Here is an 18,009-nt window from a genome sequence, read left to right as displayed (position 1 = left end):
AAAAAAGTTTTTTTAATAAAAATAAAATAAAATGTACTATTTTCCCACAGGGGATTTGGATGCTAATTTCTGTCAGTGGGGACCCAGAAATGTCACAACTGCAGCCTCAGGACGCTGAAGAAGGTTCAGAGATATTTAGGAACCCTGGCCAAGGGCCTACCTCAGAAATACCAAGGCTCTCCTTGTCTGGGGAAGGTAGGGCTGCTAAACTCTGACAAAAATGACCCAGAGCAGTCTGAACATTATTTTTCTCTTCATGATGTGCCAATAAAACCAGTCAGGCAAGTTCCCACGGTGCTCGCCACTCTGAAGGGCGGCAGCTTGCATCTGCTGCCTTTCTGTTGCAGGATCCTGGGGTTCGCCACAGCACCAAGTGATAGCCTTTGGAACTTCTGGTTAGAACCCAAGACCCAGGTCTGCGTGTCATCTTTGGCACAGAGCCATGGTTCTCAAACTTTGGTGTGGATGCGAATGACCTGACATGCTCAGTCATACGCAGACTCCCTGCCCCGTTCACTAGACATTCTGATTCTGTAGGTCTGGGGTGGGGGCAGGAACCTGCCTCTCCTTCAGTGAGTCTGAGGTAGACAGTTTGAAAACCAGAGTTTGGGAAACACTAGCATAGTAGAAGTAGTCCTGGGTGGGGAATCAGAAGGCCCGGGTTTGAGGTGACATCATTCCATTTATATCAACATAAACCTCGGAAGCCATTTCACCTCACTGGCTCTGTTTCTTCATTTTATTTGTTTTTATTTTTTTGTTATACTAGTTTAGAGTTTAGCTTTTTGTTGTATTAGTTTATCTAGTCATATTATTTTTAAAAATTTTTAATGTTTATTTTTGAGAGAGAGAGAGCACAAGCAGGGGAGGGGCAGAGAGAGAGAGGGAGACACAGAATCCGAAGCAGGCTCCAGGCTCTGAGCTGTCAGCACAGAGCCCGATGTGGGGCTTGAACCCACAAACCATGAGACCATGATCTGAGCTGACGTTGGTTGCTTAATCAACTGAGCCACCCAGGTGCCCCAGTTTATTTAGTTAAATTAGGTGTACAGTGTAGTAATTCAACAATCCCATTTATCACCTGGTGCTCATCTGTTTCTTTATTTTAAAACTTCATTTTCACAACTGGGAGAGCGATGCTCATTCATTGTAAGGCTGGTTACACAGGGACGCCAGTCTAGCTTAGTTGGTAGAGCATGTAACTCTTGACCTTGGGGTTGTAAATTTGAGCCCCATGTTGGGTGTAGAGATCACTTAAGTGTAAAATCAAAAAAAAAAAAAAAAAAAATCCTAAGGCTGCTTACCCAGAAGATCAAATTAGAAACTGTAGACTCAGAAAACACCAAACTCAAAGCATACGTTTAAAGTCCTGTAATTTTGGCTCCTGCTTTCACACTAAGATAACCATGGACAATACAGAGTTAGTCAACAATGCCCGCAACACGAGTCTCTGCCCTGAGATGAAGACTTGTTCTTTGTGCTTGTGTGTTTTGCTGTGACAGGGCACTGCTGGCTGGCCTCCCACTGGGCAGTGTCTCCGGATTTTCTGCACGCCATTCTTTGTACTCAGAGTTATGGCTGCTGTGACTGGTCTGGGGACCCTTTTTGGGATACTCATAAAATCTGCAAGTATTTGTGTCTCCTATGTGGCAGGCCAATAATCATACTCAACAATGTCAATTTATTAACTAAACAAACAAGAATGTATTTATACCCCATATATTTCCAAAATGGCTGAGTCTCCCGGTACGGGTGATTTGGGGGTGAGTCTACTGATAGCGGGCAATTGGTACATGGTGCAAGCCAGCCATTGCTCTGAACATTAAATATATCTCATCTTTATTTCGTTCTTTTCAACAGTCTTGAGAGGTGGTTGTTATAACCATTCTGAACAGAGACTCGGAAAGTCTTGCCCCAGATCAGAGAGCTGGTAAAATGATTAGATAAGGTTCCAACTCTCCCCAACTCTGAAATTCACACAGAACATGGATTCTACCTTCAAGAAGTTCCCGTTGGAATTAGGGAGACTAGGGAAATGGTGAACAGTACGGAAGAGTGTATAATTTAGTATTTTTAAAATTTTTTTTTTAACATTTATTTATTTTTGAGACAGAGAGAGAGCATGAACAGGGGAGGGTCAGAGAGAGGGAGACACAGAATCTGAAATAGGCTCCAGGCTCTGAGCTGTCAGCACAGAGCCCAACGCGGGGCTCGAACTCAGGGGCCACGAGATCGTGACCTGAGCCGAAGTCGGCCTCTTAACCGACTGAGCCACCCAGGCACCCCTGTATAATTTAGTATTAAATTAGGTCGAGTGGGGTGTTAAATATCATTAGTGACTTGAGAGAAGTGAGCTACAATCACAATGCCAGGCACCTTATGGAATAAGGGATACAAACTACTGACTGTCTGCCCCTTAATTATCAACACACTTCAGCTACAAAACATTCAAGCCGCAAGACGCACTTTCACAAAGCCCTCAACTCCCCACCTAAATTGAAAGTATTTCCAGCCTGTGTACCATGTCATACACCAAACCAGAATTTTCTGGAGATACATTATTTTAGGTGTAGCGATGTTTGGGGATACAAGGGTTATCCTTCTGCTATTTACATCTGAACTTCAACATTTTATAGTTTAAAATTTTTTTAAAAAACCATCACAGTATTCTGACAAGCTTCCACTCCTTTTTAAAAAAAATTTTTTTTTTTCAACGTTTATTTATTTTTTTATTTTTTTTTTTTTTTTTTTTTTTTTTTTTTTTTTTTTAAATTTTTTTTTTTCAACGTTTATTTACCTTTGGGACAGAGAGAGACAGAGCATGAACGGGCGAGGGGCAGAGAGAGAGGGAGACACAGAATCGGAAACAGGCTCCAGGCTCTGAGCCATCAGCCCAGAGCCCGACGCGGGGCTCGAACTCACGGACCGCGAGATCGTGACCTGGCTGAAGTCGGACGCTTAACCGACTGCGCCACCCAGGCGCCCCCAACGTTTATTTATTTTTGAGACAGAGAGAGACAGAGCATGAACAGGGGAGGGGCAGAGAGAGAGGGAGACACAGAATCTGAAACAGGCTGCAGGCTCTGAGCGGTCAGCACAGAGCCCGACGCGGGGCTCGAACTCACGGGCCGTGAGATGGTGACCTGAGCCGAGGTCGGATGCTCAACCGACCGAGCCACCCAGGCGCCCCTCCCACTCCTTTTTTTGAGTGAGTAGATTCATTGCATTTAAACAACTATACCAATTAGAAAACACACACACACACACACACACACACACACACACACACACACACACAATGATACCAATTTACCAATGTCCCCTTGAAGTTGTTGCAGCAAGCTTTCTTTGTTCCCATTTCTAGCTGAGAAAATAATGGAAGGGCTGCGCAGAACCAATCCCTGGCAAAGCTCAAACCAGAGCCCAGGTGTGTGGACTCCCTCTCAATCACCTTTGATAGCTTCTCAGGCGGGAGTAACTCCACACTCGTTTGCTCAAACGCCAGTAGTATTGCAAGACATGCAAGCTAAGTAAGCCTAAAGAGGTCTGGAGGATGGAGGAGAAAAAAGAAAGAAAACGAGGAGAAGAAATACTGGGGAAAGGACCCATGGAAAGAAGCAGAAGGGGAAGGAGAAAGCAGATTATTATTATATTACGAAAGCTTGATGTGCGTGGTCATGGATGTATATGCCTTCCTCCAGCACTTGTGTTACAAATCGTCGAGATGTGCCATATCGACAACGTAAAACAGCCTCTCTGCAACTTGACTTCTTGTGTGAAGACCTCACTACCTGCTTGCCATCCTCCCTGCTTTGGAACAGCAAGCCGGCTCGTGGTCATGGTGAAGAGGAATCTGCTACCTACTGGGGTGAGCTGGCCAAATAGTCAAAATTAAAGAACAGTTAAAAAGGGGGGGGGGCGGTGCCTGGGTGGCTCAGTCGGTTGAGCGTCTGACTTCGGCTCAGGTCATGATCTTGCAGTTCGTGAGTTCAACTCCGCGTCAGGCTCTGTGCTGACAGCTCAGAGCCTGGAGCCTGCTTCTGATTCCGTGTCTCCCTGTCTCTCTCCCCTCCCCTGCTCACGCTCTGTCTCTGTCTCTCAAAAATGAATAAACGTTAAAAAATTTTTAAAAAGAATTAAAGAACAGTTACCAGCAACTAATAACTAAAATTCAGAATTATATTTAAAACATTATCATGCAGGAATTCTTTCTACTAGAAATAATGCTTTCATCTAATCGGCCTCCAACAAAACTTGATATTCCAACCAGAAGACTTGGACATACATGGACAAGGTGTGTGACACAAGAAATGGCTGTGATGATCATTCAGATGAATCCCCTAAAACTGACAATAGGTGTACTTGATGTGGTTTTTTATGGTGATATACACATCCAATTTGATATTATTTATGTGATGAAGTTAACGATAATGTTTTATATTTAGCCAAAACAATGTTTCAGGAGGAAAATAATTGCCTTAGTTTGCATATTTCCATGATTGTGGAAATTCCCGCTCTTTACATATATGGTAACTGACGGGTTTTTTGGTTTTTTGTTTTGTTTTGCTCTAATTAAAAAAAAATTTTTTTTAATGTTATATATTTATTTTTGAGACAGAAAGAGACACAGCATGAGCAGGGGAGGAGCAGAGAGAGAGGAAGACACAGAATCCGAAGCAGGCTCCAGGCTCGGAGCCGTCAGCCCAGAGCCCGACGCGGGGCTTGAACTCACGAACCGTGAGATCGCGACCTGAGCGGAAGTCGGATGCTCAACCGACTGAGCCACCCAGGCGCCCCTCGCTGTAAGTTTTTTTTTTTTTTTTAGTTGAAGTATACTTGACATACAATGTTACATTAGTTTCTGGTGTGTAACAGAGAGGTTGCACAAGTCTACGTGTTCTCCTATGCTCACTGCAAGTGTAGCCGCCATGTGTCATCATGCAGCCCTATTAAAACACCACTGACCGTACTCCCTGCGCTGTGCCTTTCATCCCCACACGTATTCATTCCATCACCGGAAGCCTGTACCTCCCGCTCTCCTTCACCCATTTGCCCATCCCCCTAACCCCCCTCTCCTCTGGCAACCATCAGTTTGTTCTCTGTATTTATGGATCTGTTTCTGCTTTTTATTTGTTTATTCACTTGTTTTTGTTGTTTTCAGATTTCACTTGTATTTGTTGTTTTCAGATTCCACACAGAAGTGAAATCGTATGGTATTTGTCTTTCTCTATCTGACTTATTTCACTTAGTATAATACCCTCTAGCTCCACTCATGTTGTTACAAATGACAAGTTCATTCTTTTTTTGTGGCTGATATTCCATTGTGTATCTATACTACATCTTCTTTATTCATTTGCCTATGGACACTTGGGTTGCTTTCATACCTTGGCTAATGTAAATAACACTGCAACAAACACAAGGGTGCATATATCTTTTTTGAATTACTGTTTTTGTTTTCTTTGGGTAAATATCCAGGAGTGGAATTACTGGATGGCATGGTATTTCTATTTTTAATTGTTTGGGGAACCTCCATACTGTTTTCCAGTGTGTGCACTAATTTATATTTCCACCAACAATACATGAGAGTTCTGTTTTTCTTCACATTCTTGCCAACACATTATTTCTTGTCTTTCTTTTTCTTCTTTTCAATGTTTATTTTTGAGAGAGATATAGCATGAGCAGGGAAGGGACAGAGAGAGAGAGAGAGACACAGATTCTGCAGCAGGGTCCAGGCTCCAAGCTGTCAACACAGAGCCTGACTTAGGGCTTGAACTCACAAACTGTGAGATCATGACCTGAGCCGAAGTCAGATGCTCAACCAACTGAACCACCCAAGGGCCCCTATTTCTTGTCGTTTTGATACTAGGCATTCTGACAGATGTAAGGTGATATTGTGGGTTTGATTTGCATATTCATGATGATGAGTGATATTCAGGATCTTTTGATATGTCTGTTGGCCATCTGTATGTCTTCTTTGGGAAAATGTCTATTTAGTCCTCTATTTTTAAATTGGGTTTTTTGTTCGTTTTGTTTTTTGTGTGTGGTTTGTTTTTTTTTGTTGTTGTTTGTTTGTTTGTTTTGTTTTCGTGTTTGGTTGTTTAAGTTCTTTTTATATATTATGGATATTAATCTCTTACTGGGTTGCAAATTTCTTCTTCCATGTAGTAGGTTGCCTTTTTGTTTCCTTCACTGTGCAAAAGCTTTTCATTTTGATGTAGTCCCAATAGTTTATTTTTCTTTTGTTTCCCTTGCCTCAGGAGACCCATCTAAAAAAAACGTTTCTATGCTTCATGTCAAAGAAATTATTGCCCATGTTTTTGTTCTAGGAGTTTTATGGTTTCAGGTCTCACATTTAGGTCTTTAATCCATTTTGAGGTTATTTTTGTGTAGGGCGTAGAAGCAACGTGGTCCAGTTTCATTCTTTTGTACGTAGCTGTCCAGTTTTTCCAGCACCACTTGTTGAAGAGACTGTCTTCTCCCACTGTATATTCTTGCCTCCTTTGTCGTAGATTGCCCATATGAGCATGGGTTTATTTCTGGGTTCTCTACGCCGTTGCATGGATCTATGTGTCTGTGTCTGTGTCAGTGCCATAGTGTTTTGATTCCTATAGCTTTGAAGTATATACTGAAATCTGTGATTTTGATGCCTCCAGCTTGTTCTTCTTTCTCAAAATTACTTTGGCTTAATTGATGTTTTAGTGAGTTCTCGGAGTAGCTACCTTTGCATTTCAACTACATACATTAGTATATACTTAGAAACCTTCCTAAGGATATTTACACCCGTGATTAAGCAGTTCCATCATGTCCAGGAGTTTGCATTTTTAAAGCAGGTTAGTTCTCTACCTAATAAGCAAATACAGTCAGATTTGCAAAGTTCAACAAAGGAAATAATCTTGATGGGCAACTCTTGTCCGTTACCAAATTCCTTTTGGATTTCTTTGGAAATTTTGGTAAAGATCAAAGGCAAGTCTGTTGAACACTTTGGGTCTCAAAGATTCTCGTTTGTTTGTTTAACCTTGGGTGTTTCCTCACTCCTCCTCCTCCACCACTCTCCTCTCTGCCTCCCGCGGTGCTCTCCATGGTGGTTTAAACACTGCAGCACCCCATCACTTTACAAACTGGCAAGGCTGTTTTGTCTAGAAACCATGGTGGTAGATACAATTCTAACACCTCATGCCCCAGTCACTGGGTAAAAGACTTATCAGAAATATCGTTCACTAAATAGATCTGTTCCTACCTTTTGTCTGGCCATTATGGAAGGTAGAAACAGAAACGCTTCCTGGGAGTTGCGTGTTATCTAACAATGCATTGACAATAAAAGGCAAGAGTATAAACAGATCCTTGTCTTCTTGCTAACTGCCAATTAGCGAACACTGATTCTCTTCCCTGCTTACTGAGCACATAAACTCATATGGCCCCTTCCTTATTTATGGAGTGTGTCAGTATGTTTATTTTCAGACCGATGGAGAGAGGCAGTACTCTTCTTGGCTTTTCAAAGTACGAATTCTTTCACCAAAACATGTAGAATCTTTAATAGACATCTGCAATTTTCCCCTTAGACAGTTTTCACTCATATTTTTAGGATCCAAAGGGCTTTTTCTTTTCCAAGAGCATCGTTTCCAGGCCGCCTTGACATTTTAACAGTAATGATTTTAAAAATAAATAAAATTGTCTAGTTTTACAGTGCACAAAGTGTTCAGCCTAGAGATGTGATACTGTTTTCTTTGCTGACTATGCCTGCATTCCCCAAACATGCTGCAAAAATGGCATTCAAGACCGTGCTGATTGGAGTGATGAAAATTCATGTGAATAGAAAACTTTTCTAATCATTGTTTTGGAAAAGCCTTAAAAACCTGTTATTAGTTACCTTAAGACTTCTCTCCAAAAAAAAAAAAAAAAAAAGAAAAGAAAAGAAAAAATTGACATATGTATCTTATTGGGCAGAGGGGCCTCCTAAAGCATGAATCCGGTGTTATGTAATGGAGAAAAATGATTAGTAGAAATCAGACCCAACCTTTAGTGACCTTCAGCCCATTTTAAACTTGTTTCCAAATTTTAGAATGTAGCTTTCTGTCCTGTGCACCACAGGGTTACTGGGAGGATGACACAAGTGTACTCCAGTTTAACTATTTCAACAAAGAAAAGGTATTAATCCCAAGAGTTTTCATATCAAAATTTGATCACTATCTCTTCATTGGCCAAGCCTTGGTTCTGATGCAGCTAAAAGCTAGTTTGGCCCAGGACTAGTCTTAAAAGTAGTGGACACCTGCCAGCATGTAGTGACAGCATCCAGAAGATCAACCAGATGAGAATTATCTGCCCCTCTAAGCCGGCCAAGACTTAAAATTCTTTCTAGTAGTTGCTGAGGTCAAAAGAGCAGGTTTGACTCTCATGCTACCACACAACAGGCTGTGTTGATCTGACACAAAGTATTTTCACCTCTTGAAGTTGGCTTTCTTATCTGTACCACATGGCTCTTTTGGGGGGGGGGGGGTGGGAGATTATTATGATAATCAATGAGATTATATAAAACAAGTGGTACAGAGCCTAACACATAATAGCCACCAGAACTGTGGGCAATTAAAGAAAAATTGTAAGGATATGGTAGATTGCAGTATTGTTCAAAAGTATTGGCTGTCCTGCTCTGAAGGAGTATATTTCCCCAGGCCTCGTGGCCCTCAGATTGGACTATGCACATGACTTGCCCCGGCTGATGAAATTTGATTCATGATGTGCGTCGCTTCCTAAGTTTTCAGAGCCAGATGGTTGTTTGCCCTCTTTTCCCTGTCCTGAGACTAGCAATGTTCTGATCAGATGCTGTTCTTGCAGTAAAGTGGACCCCAGCCGCAGGCAAAGCACATGTATCAAGATTGACAGAGAAATCTTTGTAGCAACTAAAATAGTCATTTGTAACTGTAGCATAATCCTGATAGTGAAGGTGTTACAAGTACTTTTCTTATTAATATATAGCCACTAACACACACCAGACCATGTAAAAAATGGACCAAAGAACTTTTCTTCAGGTTGTCGGAGAGTCTCTGACTACAGGCACAACAGAATTAACCCTACCCAGCATCTGCTAAAAGAAGCAAGTTGCCCTGTGTAGGCCTGGCCTGGAAACCGATTGCATTTCCTCATTTAGTCCCTTTCCTGTACAGATCTTGGGCAAACACCTGGGAGGATATTCAGGTGGTAGCATATTCTTCACAGGCCTAAGTCAGCCGGTCACTTTCAACTCCATTTCTTGGGATGAGTTGGGAAACTAACTTAAAATCTCATCTACTCCAAGTATGGCCAATGCACCTGCAGCATCAGACTCACCTGGGAGTAGATCAGAAATGCAAACCCTCAGGCCTCCTCTAGCCCTTCCCAATCTTCTGTCCTCCTTTAGACATTGTTTGGTCAGTTACATACAAGCAATATTTGTTGAGTAAAGGTGTTAAAAGCCAGCAAATGACCCACCATTTTCTCATTTGCTGGGAAGCAGAGTGCTCCAGATAGAGGCTACCCCTGAGTCTGGCACCTGCAACTTTGTAGCAGAGCCTAACCTGACCCACAATACTCTGCAAACATGCACTTCTCTGTAATTTTGTAAACCATGGAGACTGCAGAGTCCGTTACTGTAGCAGTGGACTTTAACAAGACTGACACATCCTTGGAAAGTAATACAATGTTTAAATATGCAAATACTATCTACACAAGCATTTCATTTTTGTAGTTTACTTATAGTGACTTTTAGATATAGCTGCATAGTGCCCTCACAAGGTACTTGCAAATTATTATGGAAATTTAACATTCTCATTTACTTCAACATTGATTGCTAATACAATTTAAGTAGCCTTATATTGAGACAGATTTTTGGGATGATGTCCTGATTGGGGTGCAGGCACAAGTATTGTTTGTTAAATCTCTTGCAACTGTACACATCATTTTTACTGTGTTATTTTAAAAAGAAAATGGGAGGAGCCACCTGGCTGCCTCAGTTCGTAGAGCATGCATCTCTTCATCTTGGGAGTTGTAAGTCTGAGCCCCACGTTGGGTGCCGAGATTCCTTAAAGTAAAAAAATACATAAATACATAAATTTTTTTCAAGAGAAAAAAGTAGCCCTACTACAGTGTTACCACTTGAATTTAATTAACATAAGGTGGCATTCCTAATACAAACACTACTTTTTACACGTGTCTTACAGAATATCCTACAAGGGTTATTAAGAGATTACTCTCCTTTTTAGGTAACTTTGGCTTACAACTACAAAATGGAGCTACTCCTCCCTACTTCATAGACTGGGGATTAAATGAGAGAAAATTAAGTACAATAATATATTAAAGGCACTTAGTATACATTTAAGAGATAGACCGTATTAAGAGAAAAAACTCATGCTCAAAGGAATATTTCATTCTCATTTTATAGTTATACCCATTACATAAACCACTGTAGCCCTGAGGATTGCTGGAGAAAAGTTTTAAAACATAACTTTATATCACCTGTTACATTATATGGCCATTTAAAATCTTTAATCAAATTTCATCAAAGATTACCAGTCATATTACATGCCATGATTAGCTATGAATAACTTTGCTTTCTGTGTACAAATTAGTGTCAGTGAAATAAAAAATGAAACCATATACTAGGCAAAGAACTTTATTAATCTTGTTTCAAACTTTATTCCCAGGTTTCTTCAGCTTAATTAGCTGCAAAGAATGAATTGTGTATAAGCAAAAACTGAAAAGAGCTGCAGTGTCCAAGGGGCTTGGGCTTAAAAATATTAGAGATCTAGATTTTATCAGATCCATGAACAAAATTTTTAAAAAGCAGTCATAATATAAAATAGCAGCTCCCAGTAACTTCTTCAAGTTTTATCTTCTTCAGAAGTTGACTCAATTCAGTTTGCTTCATTCTTGGAAGCTTCATCAAAATTCTCCACAAGATCTAGAAAAATAAAAAGGTAGAAACTCTGACAAAAGCCAAACGTACACATCAATGGATTTTAAAGAGATTTACCAAGTAAATTGCCTCCTCCTAATTGCCAAGAGTTTTTCTGATTTTAGAATAGTTACACCATACCCCCAAGACTCTTGAATGATTTCTCCATGCCTTCTCTTAAATTTATTGATCTCGAAGTAGGAAACAGGGGTCTCTTCTGTGATCTATTAGTTATTATATTCATGTGACAACATACATTTTTTATTCAATATTTAAAGTTAGATACCTATACCTACCTGGGATCCCAATCAGAAAAAACCAAGTCTACAAATTTAACTCCTAGTTAAATAACTCTGCATTATTTTTTCCATTCTAAAGAAGTGAGGTTCGTGTCTACGTTTTTTGTTCTTTACCTTATTACCTCCCCCCACAAGGTACTTTCCTAGAGTATAAAGATTTTTCATTCTTCCTTGCTAAGATTCTCTAATTTAACCACAAGTGAAGGTTCCTACCTGGAACTTCATCATCATCATCCTCTCCGGTAGCAAGTGGTGCCTTTCCATCCACAGCTGTGAAAGCGAAATATATGTTACACACTTGTTAAGTTTTTAATAAACATCAACCAGAAAAACAGATGAAAGGCCAAGCATTGTTACAGTTTATATTCACGATTACAACAGTGACATTTGGGATTTCATCCCTAAGTACAAGCATTAACATGGCAGTCTACAAATGAACGAGAATGTTGTTAACAGCCAACAAATCAAATTCCATACCCTTCTTTCAAGCCCTCTGGCCACCACAGGCCCTGAGGTAGTACTAGAACAACAGAGTGCCCCCAGGGTAGAGGTAAACCCATATACCACATCATGGTAAAATTTCTTATGGGAGACAAATCAAGAAGCTGTTTCTCAAATGCTGTTTTGTTAATGGCATAAGGGAGATGCTCAACAAACCTTTACTGAAATGAACATAAAAGGATCAAAAAATTAAATGCCTTTGATTGGTGGTAAGCATCCACTTTTTAAAACACAAAAAAGTAAACTACACTTAGGAGTTGAGACATCACAGTACTAGCCCTGTAAGATTTTCAGTAGGATACTTCCAAAACCTACTTCAGCTCTGAAAGCCTTTCTAGAACCTAAGTCTCTCACTGTGATACCCTCTCTCCCAACATATACATATACACACACACACACACACACAGATAAACATATAAAAGGTCTAGCAAAATGTCTAGAAAAACATGGATGACTAAATAATGGACCACATAATAAGCCTATCTTGCTTCCACTTTCTTCAAACTTTTAATAAGAGGACCACAGCATAAAATATCTACATTTCTTAATGCACTTATTTAACTGCAGGATTTTCAGTCCTGAAAATCCCTCTATTATAATTAAAAATACCCAAATAGTGCCAGGCCAGTTATTAAAACTACTGGTGATACCAGTTGTAAAAACTTTGATAATTTATAATATATTTTAATCAATTCTAAACTGTCAGTTATCAAAAATGCCCCAAACTAACATTTTCATCATTTCCAGCTAATGAAGGTAAAAAATTTTAACTCTAAGATCCAAAGCAAGAAAGTTAGAAAACAAGTATTAATCAAGTATGAATCAAGTATTAATGATCGATCACAGCATATTAGTTAACTTATTGAACACACTAAGAACACTTAAAAGCAGTGTAACAATCGTTTTTAGAGGAAAACTGGCATGTCCAAATGTAAAGATACTCACATCTACTTGAAATCTTAGAAATTTACTGACAAATCAGTAATGCTAGGCAAAACCACTACTAGGAAACTTACATTGTTTGGGCAGAGCTTCAGCCAGCCTTCTTAAACTAGTCAGACTGTCTGCACCAAGTTGGTTTAAGATACTGGGTAACATTTCTGTCAGCTGCTTTGTCTCGGCATGGCCTGTAATGGTAAAAGTGTTCGCAGCCAGGGATGCCTGAACTTTGGGGTTGTTAAAGTGGATCACTGTTCCTTGGTTTGTGAACATATTCACCTATAAAGAAAAAAAGTTTTAATTAGCAACACCCACCAACATTCCTTTAAAGCCAAACATTCTATTAAGCAAAAGCTGAAGTCTGGCTAAGTAATCCACTATTCCACTGTGAAGCACAGGTGCTATTTTGCCTGGAATGGAAAGTGCAATCTAATCACTTTCAGACTCAGCAATCTCTCTACTATTTATTAATGGAGTGAAAGATTTTAAAAAATCATTTAACTCATGACCATTAAAATTTTTTTCTACCCACATCTTGTTCTATAAAGAAATAAAATTTGGGGAACCTGGGTGGCTCATTAGGTTGAGCATCCAATTCTTGATTGTGGCTCAGGTTCTCACGTTCATGAGACCGAGCCCTGCATGGGGCTCAGGGTGGACAGCAAGGAGCCTGCTTGGGATTCTCTCTCTCGTTCTCTGCCCCACTCATGCTCTCTCAAAAAATAAATACACTTAAAAAAATAAAAATAAAATTTGACACTTACTTCTTCAATACCAGAGATATTGTTTACTCCTAACTTCTTTAAGGAGAACTGAAGTTTTTTATCATCTGCTGTAGCTGTTCTATGAACCACCTTCTTCTTTCGGCGAGCAGTTCCCTGAGTGAGGAGAAGATAACACACATAAACACCATAACGAACAGTTTCTAATTCCTTTCTGACCTTTGGGTCTGTTTAAGAAAATTACTCTAAGTATAAAGTTTTAGGCAGCAAATTGGCAATGACGGAAGCCGAAAGAGGGTAACAAATCCTTAATAACTTCTCATTTTGTCAGATATAAACAAATTATCTTTTCAAAATCCTATTATTTAGATTATGTGCTCCAGAAGAGCAGATAAAGAGGTGGCATTATCAACCTAAATTAGGCCTCATTAAAAGCTCCATATTCAGAACTATTAACCTTTTTGGTTTTTTTTACATTAACCGATGAACAATCAACATCCATTAATAGTCACAGGCAAGACAATGTATGACACATTCAAATGAGTCTGTATATAGACTTCTGTAACACCGAATAGTAAAATCTGAAGTTCTTATCTTTATCTACAAGGCCCCTACATGATCTGCTCTGCCCCTATAATGCTGTTCTTGACAACATCTCCATCACATACGTATTCTCATCTTCAGCCACAGAAACCTCGTCTGAGTTCCTTAAACAGGCCGAAAAGAGCCTGTGCACATACTGTTCCCTTCTTCCCCTAGCATCTGCACTGGCTTCCTCCCTTACTACAGATCTCCGTTTTTTGGCACCATTATCAGTGACCTTTCCCAACCACCCAATGTAAAAAAGCAACTCCAGCAGCCATCGTCTTTTATCTATCCAGGTTTATTTTTCTTCATAACAATTATTACTATAAGAGAGAAATGTATTTTATTGTCTGCCTCCCCTCACTAGAATGTAAGCTTCCATTCTGTTTACTGCTATAAAAAGTTTAAACCCTTTACATGGTATGTAAGGCCCTTTAGGGAAAGGCTACCACCTACCTGCCTCAATACACCCCAACCTCCATACCAATTCCTATTTGTCCTTTAAAACCCTGTTCCAGCCTCTTTCAGGCCTTCCCAAACCTCTGTAATTAACTGTCCCCAAGCAAAATCATTCCCACCCTTGTACTTCAGAAACACTTCTACTGAACTATGTATATTACACTATGAAACAGATCTTTCTTTTACAAAAGATGCCTATCTCCCCTACTACCATTAAAGCTCCCTCAGGGACCATCAACTTCTTAAATTTCATATTCTCAGGACTGAGCACAATAAAGGCTTAAATAATGATAGTTAAACCAAATAAAATATCAACAGCTACAAAAAATACTGGTTACCAGACCCAAAAAAGCCTTTAAAAATAGACATCACCTTGATGTAGTCATGTAGCTATCTGGTTTCCAAATAATTGTCTCTAAATCTCTCTAAAAGACACTCTAACTGCTACTGTAAGATTATAAAAACAAAACGGACACACCTTCTATACATTCCACACACTTCACCTGTGTAGAGTTCCATTTTTACTGATATAATTAAGATATTATCAATGTTCTGATCAGATACTGAATAAAGCATTTTTACAGGATCAGAGTAACCACAGAAAGATAGCACGCAAGCACATTATTCAAGTTATTTCTTGTGAAACTTGTACCAAAAGAAATGATAGTTAAAAACACCAATATAAGAATATCCAAACACTGACCCACAAAGGCTATAATGAGTTTCTCTGGGACCTGAAGGCCACACCTAGCTTTTAACAATTGCTAAGAAGGCCAAGAAACACCTACTAGTTGTTAATTGGCAGGTGCAGATCCTGAAGACTACCCGCTTCAGGAAAAAAAAAAAAATCAGGACACATTTGTTGTTGGCAAAGTCCAGGAATTTAACAGATACACATCTCCTTATTTAAGTCTAAGTGAAACTTTTGGCTATTTCACAGAATACTCTATTTGAAAGCAAATGTCTAAAGTTGGGAAAAGCTAATAGATAACAAGCTTGGTAGCAGGGAAGCTTTACAAGTTTTACCAAGTAAAGACACGCTCTGTTCGGACAAGCTACCACACCTTGTTAAATACTAGGAATGTGCTAACACAATGCAAAATACAACTAAGTAGATCTCTGTCTAGAGCAGTCTTCTAAGTAAATTACTCAGAAAACAATCTAAAAATTTCCAAGTTCAAAAAAGAATACTCTTGAAAATCAGTATCAAGCAGAAAAAAACCCAATTAATCAAAACTTACCTAAAAGCCTAGCAATCATTCTCATTCTCTCAGTTTTAGCATATTTACAAAGTCAAAATTGAGAGCTTATCTGCTTAGGTAGTATTTTCAAATCCATAGTCACTGCTCTTAAATTTTGTGATGTACCTCTAACAAAGGTATCTTCCAAATATCCTAGAAAATATACAACTACTCTGGAATGCATTTAGCTAAGAAAGTATTACAGAAAGGTCTTAATGTACAGGGAACACAAACTTCTACCTGTCAGGTACAATTATCCAGAACCTGACATTGTAAACTGTAGTTCAAAAGACAGGTGGAACTTAAATTCAGAGTTACCTTAATTATTTACCAAAAAAAAAAAAAAAAGAGAAAGAGAGAAAGAAAAAAGAAAAAAAAAAGGCATCAGCATAGTACTGAAGGTATACAACTTAGGCCAAAACAAGTTAGGAGTAGGAGGGCCACAAGGATTATCTAACTGAAATGACACATTTTCTTACTAATCAACTTAGAAAACATTTTGTTGTACTGAAACACTGTAACAATGAAAACATTTTCACAGAAGTAACGTTTGTAAGTGGTCTCTTCACCTAGATTCACTTTTCTTACTATACGTCCTACTGATACACTCTACTGTATATCATTTAACCCCGCCTCCTCCTTCCCACCCCACTTTGCGAGCTCGATGAAATGCCCTCTAGAGACAGTGACAAGCCAACAATACCAAAAAAAATAACCCCCAAAAAAGCCCAAACCTGGAAACTTCAACAACAAAAAAACCCCCAAAAAACTATTAAAACTTACTTTCCCACCAATGCGCACTTGTGCTTGCAGTTTGGCGAGTTTCTCCTGGTTCATGATAGTTTCTTTCATCTAGAAAAACAGGAAACCCTCAGCGAGGAAAGGTCTAGTTATCTCCAGCATTCTACGCTCGTTATTTCCCAAGACACGAGCAGAAGAAAAAACGTCCTAAACAGGCCGAGGCCTGAATCCCCAATCCACCCCGCAAAGCTCCCAATTTCAGTTTTGGGGGAGCGCAAAGGGCACCCACCTTCCTACCCCTCCTCCACAACTCCCCCCTCCCTGCAGGCCCGAAAAACGGGCACTAACCCATGCCTGATCACCCCCGGCCCCCCACCCCCGGCCCTGGCCCGGCCTCGGCCTAGCCAGGGCCTGCCCGGCCCGGCCCGGCCACTCTCCGCAAGCCTCGCGGTACCTGAGGCTCCTGTCCTCGGGTTCCGCCGCGAGGTGGAGGAAGAGACGGCGTCGCCTCGCCCCCAGGGCAGCCGCCCCTGGCTCGACCTCGCCCCCGAGAGTCAGCCTGAGTGGGTGCGCCTGTCCGTCGCATCGCCTTCCTCTCCTCAGCCCTGTCCCTCCCTGTCTCGCTCCTTCCGGGCACTTCCCGCCCCCGTTCCCGTCCTCCTCCCACGCCGGCGTCCAGAGCCTTTTTGTACCTTGTTGGAGCGGAAATGGGACCGCGCGGGGGACTAGGGTAGGCGCTCAGGGGGTCTCGGGTGGACCAGCTGAGATTAGGCGCACACACGCGGGGACGCAAGATGGCAGCTAGAGGGAGGCCGGAACTGATGCAACACTGCTTCCTCCTAGAGTCAGGAAACGGACTTCGCTGCGAGCTCAGCTCCTCGCTGCGCACGCGCGGCTGCAGGCCGAGGCGTTTGTGACGGTCGCGTGGGTCACATTTCTCGTCAGCGCGGGCCAGGTTGAGACCTCCCGAGGGACTCTGTGCTGGAGGCACCGCGAGTAGTCCTGGGAAAGGCCATAAAGGAGTCAGAAAGAACGGTTCTTTGCACAGTTAGGGTTGAGTAAGTCGGCCCCGGTCCCCAAATTCTTTACCTTCAGAAGAAAGGGCATTTCCCATCTGCGGAAACGCTTGGGACGCCCAGAGTGTGCGCACCTCTTTGGTCCCTCTCGCTCGCTGGATGGTGTAGATTGGAGCAGTCGTCTGAATGTTTTAGAATTTACCCTCCGATAGAAATAAGCCTTTAATAAGACATTTTGGCCAAACGTTGTCAAAATAAGCTAATTTTGCCTTCTCGGAGGAGGAGGTTTGGGTAGGTTGCAGGACCGTGGTTCACAGGTTTTCTGGCTTGAGTGTTCAGAATGCATTCCCGAGTCCCACTCCTCAAAAGCGGTTCATTTGGACTGGGGATGGAACCGGGTAATCTGCATTTCAGCAAGCGTAGCAGGTCTCACCTGAGACCCCTGTACTTGATTACATTACTTCTCTTGTTTCTTTAGCAAAAAGTTGACTCCTTGATCCTTATTTGGCACGGATTTTACAATTAGCGATTCACAGTTGAACCAACTTTGTTTCTGAACTAGGTAGTGCAATCAAGGGAGAA

General features: G+C 40.9%; 1 protein-coding gene across 2 annotated transcripts; it reads right to left on the bottom strand.

Annotated features, from left to right (window-relative positions):
• Positions 1-10,626: 10,626 nt before the first annotated feature.
• Positions 10,627-17,262, bottom strand: BTF3 (basic transcription factor 3). Of its 2 annotated transcripts, none has more exons than XM_045495342.1 (6): positions 17,104-17,262; positions 16,454-16,522; positions 13,428-13,541; positions 12,741-12,942; positions 11,437-11,493; positions 10,627-10,930 (listed from the first exon to the last, which is right to left on the bottom strand). In XM_045495342.1, exons 2-6 carry the CDS (start codon positions 16,520-16,522, stop codon positions 10,884-10,886), a joined length of 489 nt encoding a protein of 162 aa, XP_045351298.1. In that variant the 5' UTR covers positions 17,104-17,262; the 3' UTR covers positions 10,627-10,883. The 2 variants fall into 2 exon arrangements, with proteins under 2 accessions (XP_045351298.1, XP_045351292.1); XM_045495336.1 differs by having other exon boundaries at positions 16,866-17,237.
• Between the last annotated feature and the right edge of the window lie 747 nt (positions 17,263-18,009).

This window comes from Leopardus geoffroyi, chromosome A1 (genome assembly GCF_018350155.1).
Source record: "Leopardus geoffroyi isolate Oge1 chromosome A1, O.geoffroyi_Oge1_pat1.0, whole genome shotgun sequence".
Lineage (NCBI taxonomy): Eukaryota > Metazoa > Chordata > Mammalia > Carnivora > Felidae > Leopardus > Leopardus geoffroyi.
This window is presented reverse-complemented; position numbering and strand designations above follow the sequence as displayed.

Coding starts and splice junctions, on each gene's coding strand:
- BTF3 (XM_045495336.1), bottom strand. CDS start 16,997: ATGCGACGGACAGGCGCACCCACTCAGGCTGACTCTCGGGGGCGAGGT. Junction 12,943..13,427: donor ATATCTCTGGTATTGAAGAA/GTAAGTGTCAAA, acceptor TTTTCTTTATAG/GTGAATATGTTCACAAACCA. Junction 11,494..12,740: donor TGAAGCTCTGCCCAAACAAT/GTAAGTTTCCTA, acceptor TCGCTTTCACAG/CTGTGGATGGAAAGGCACCA.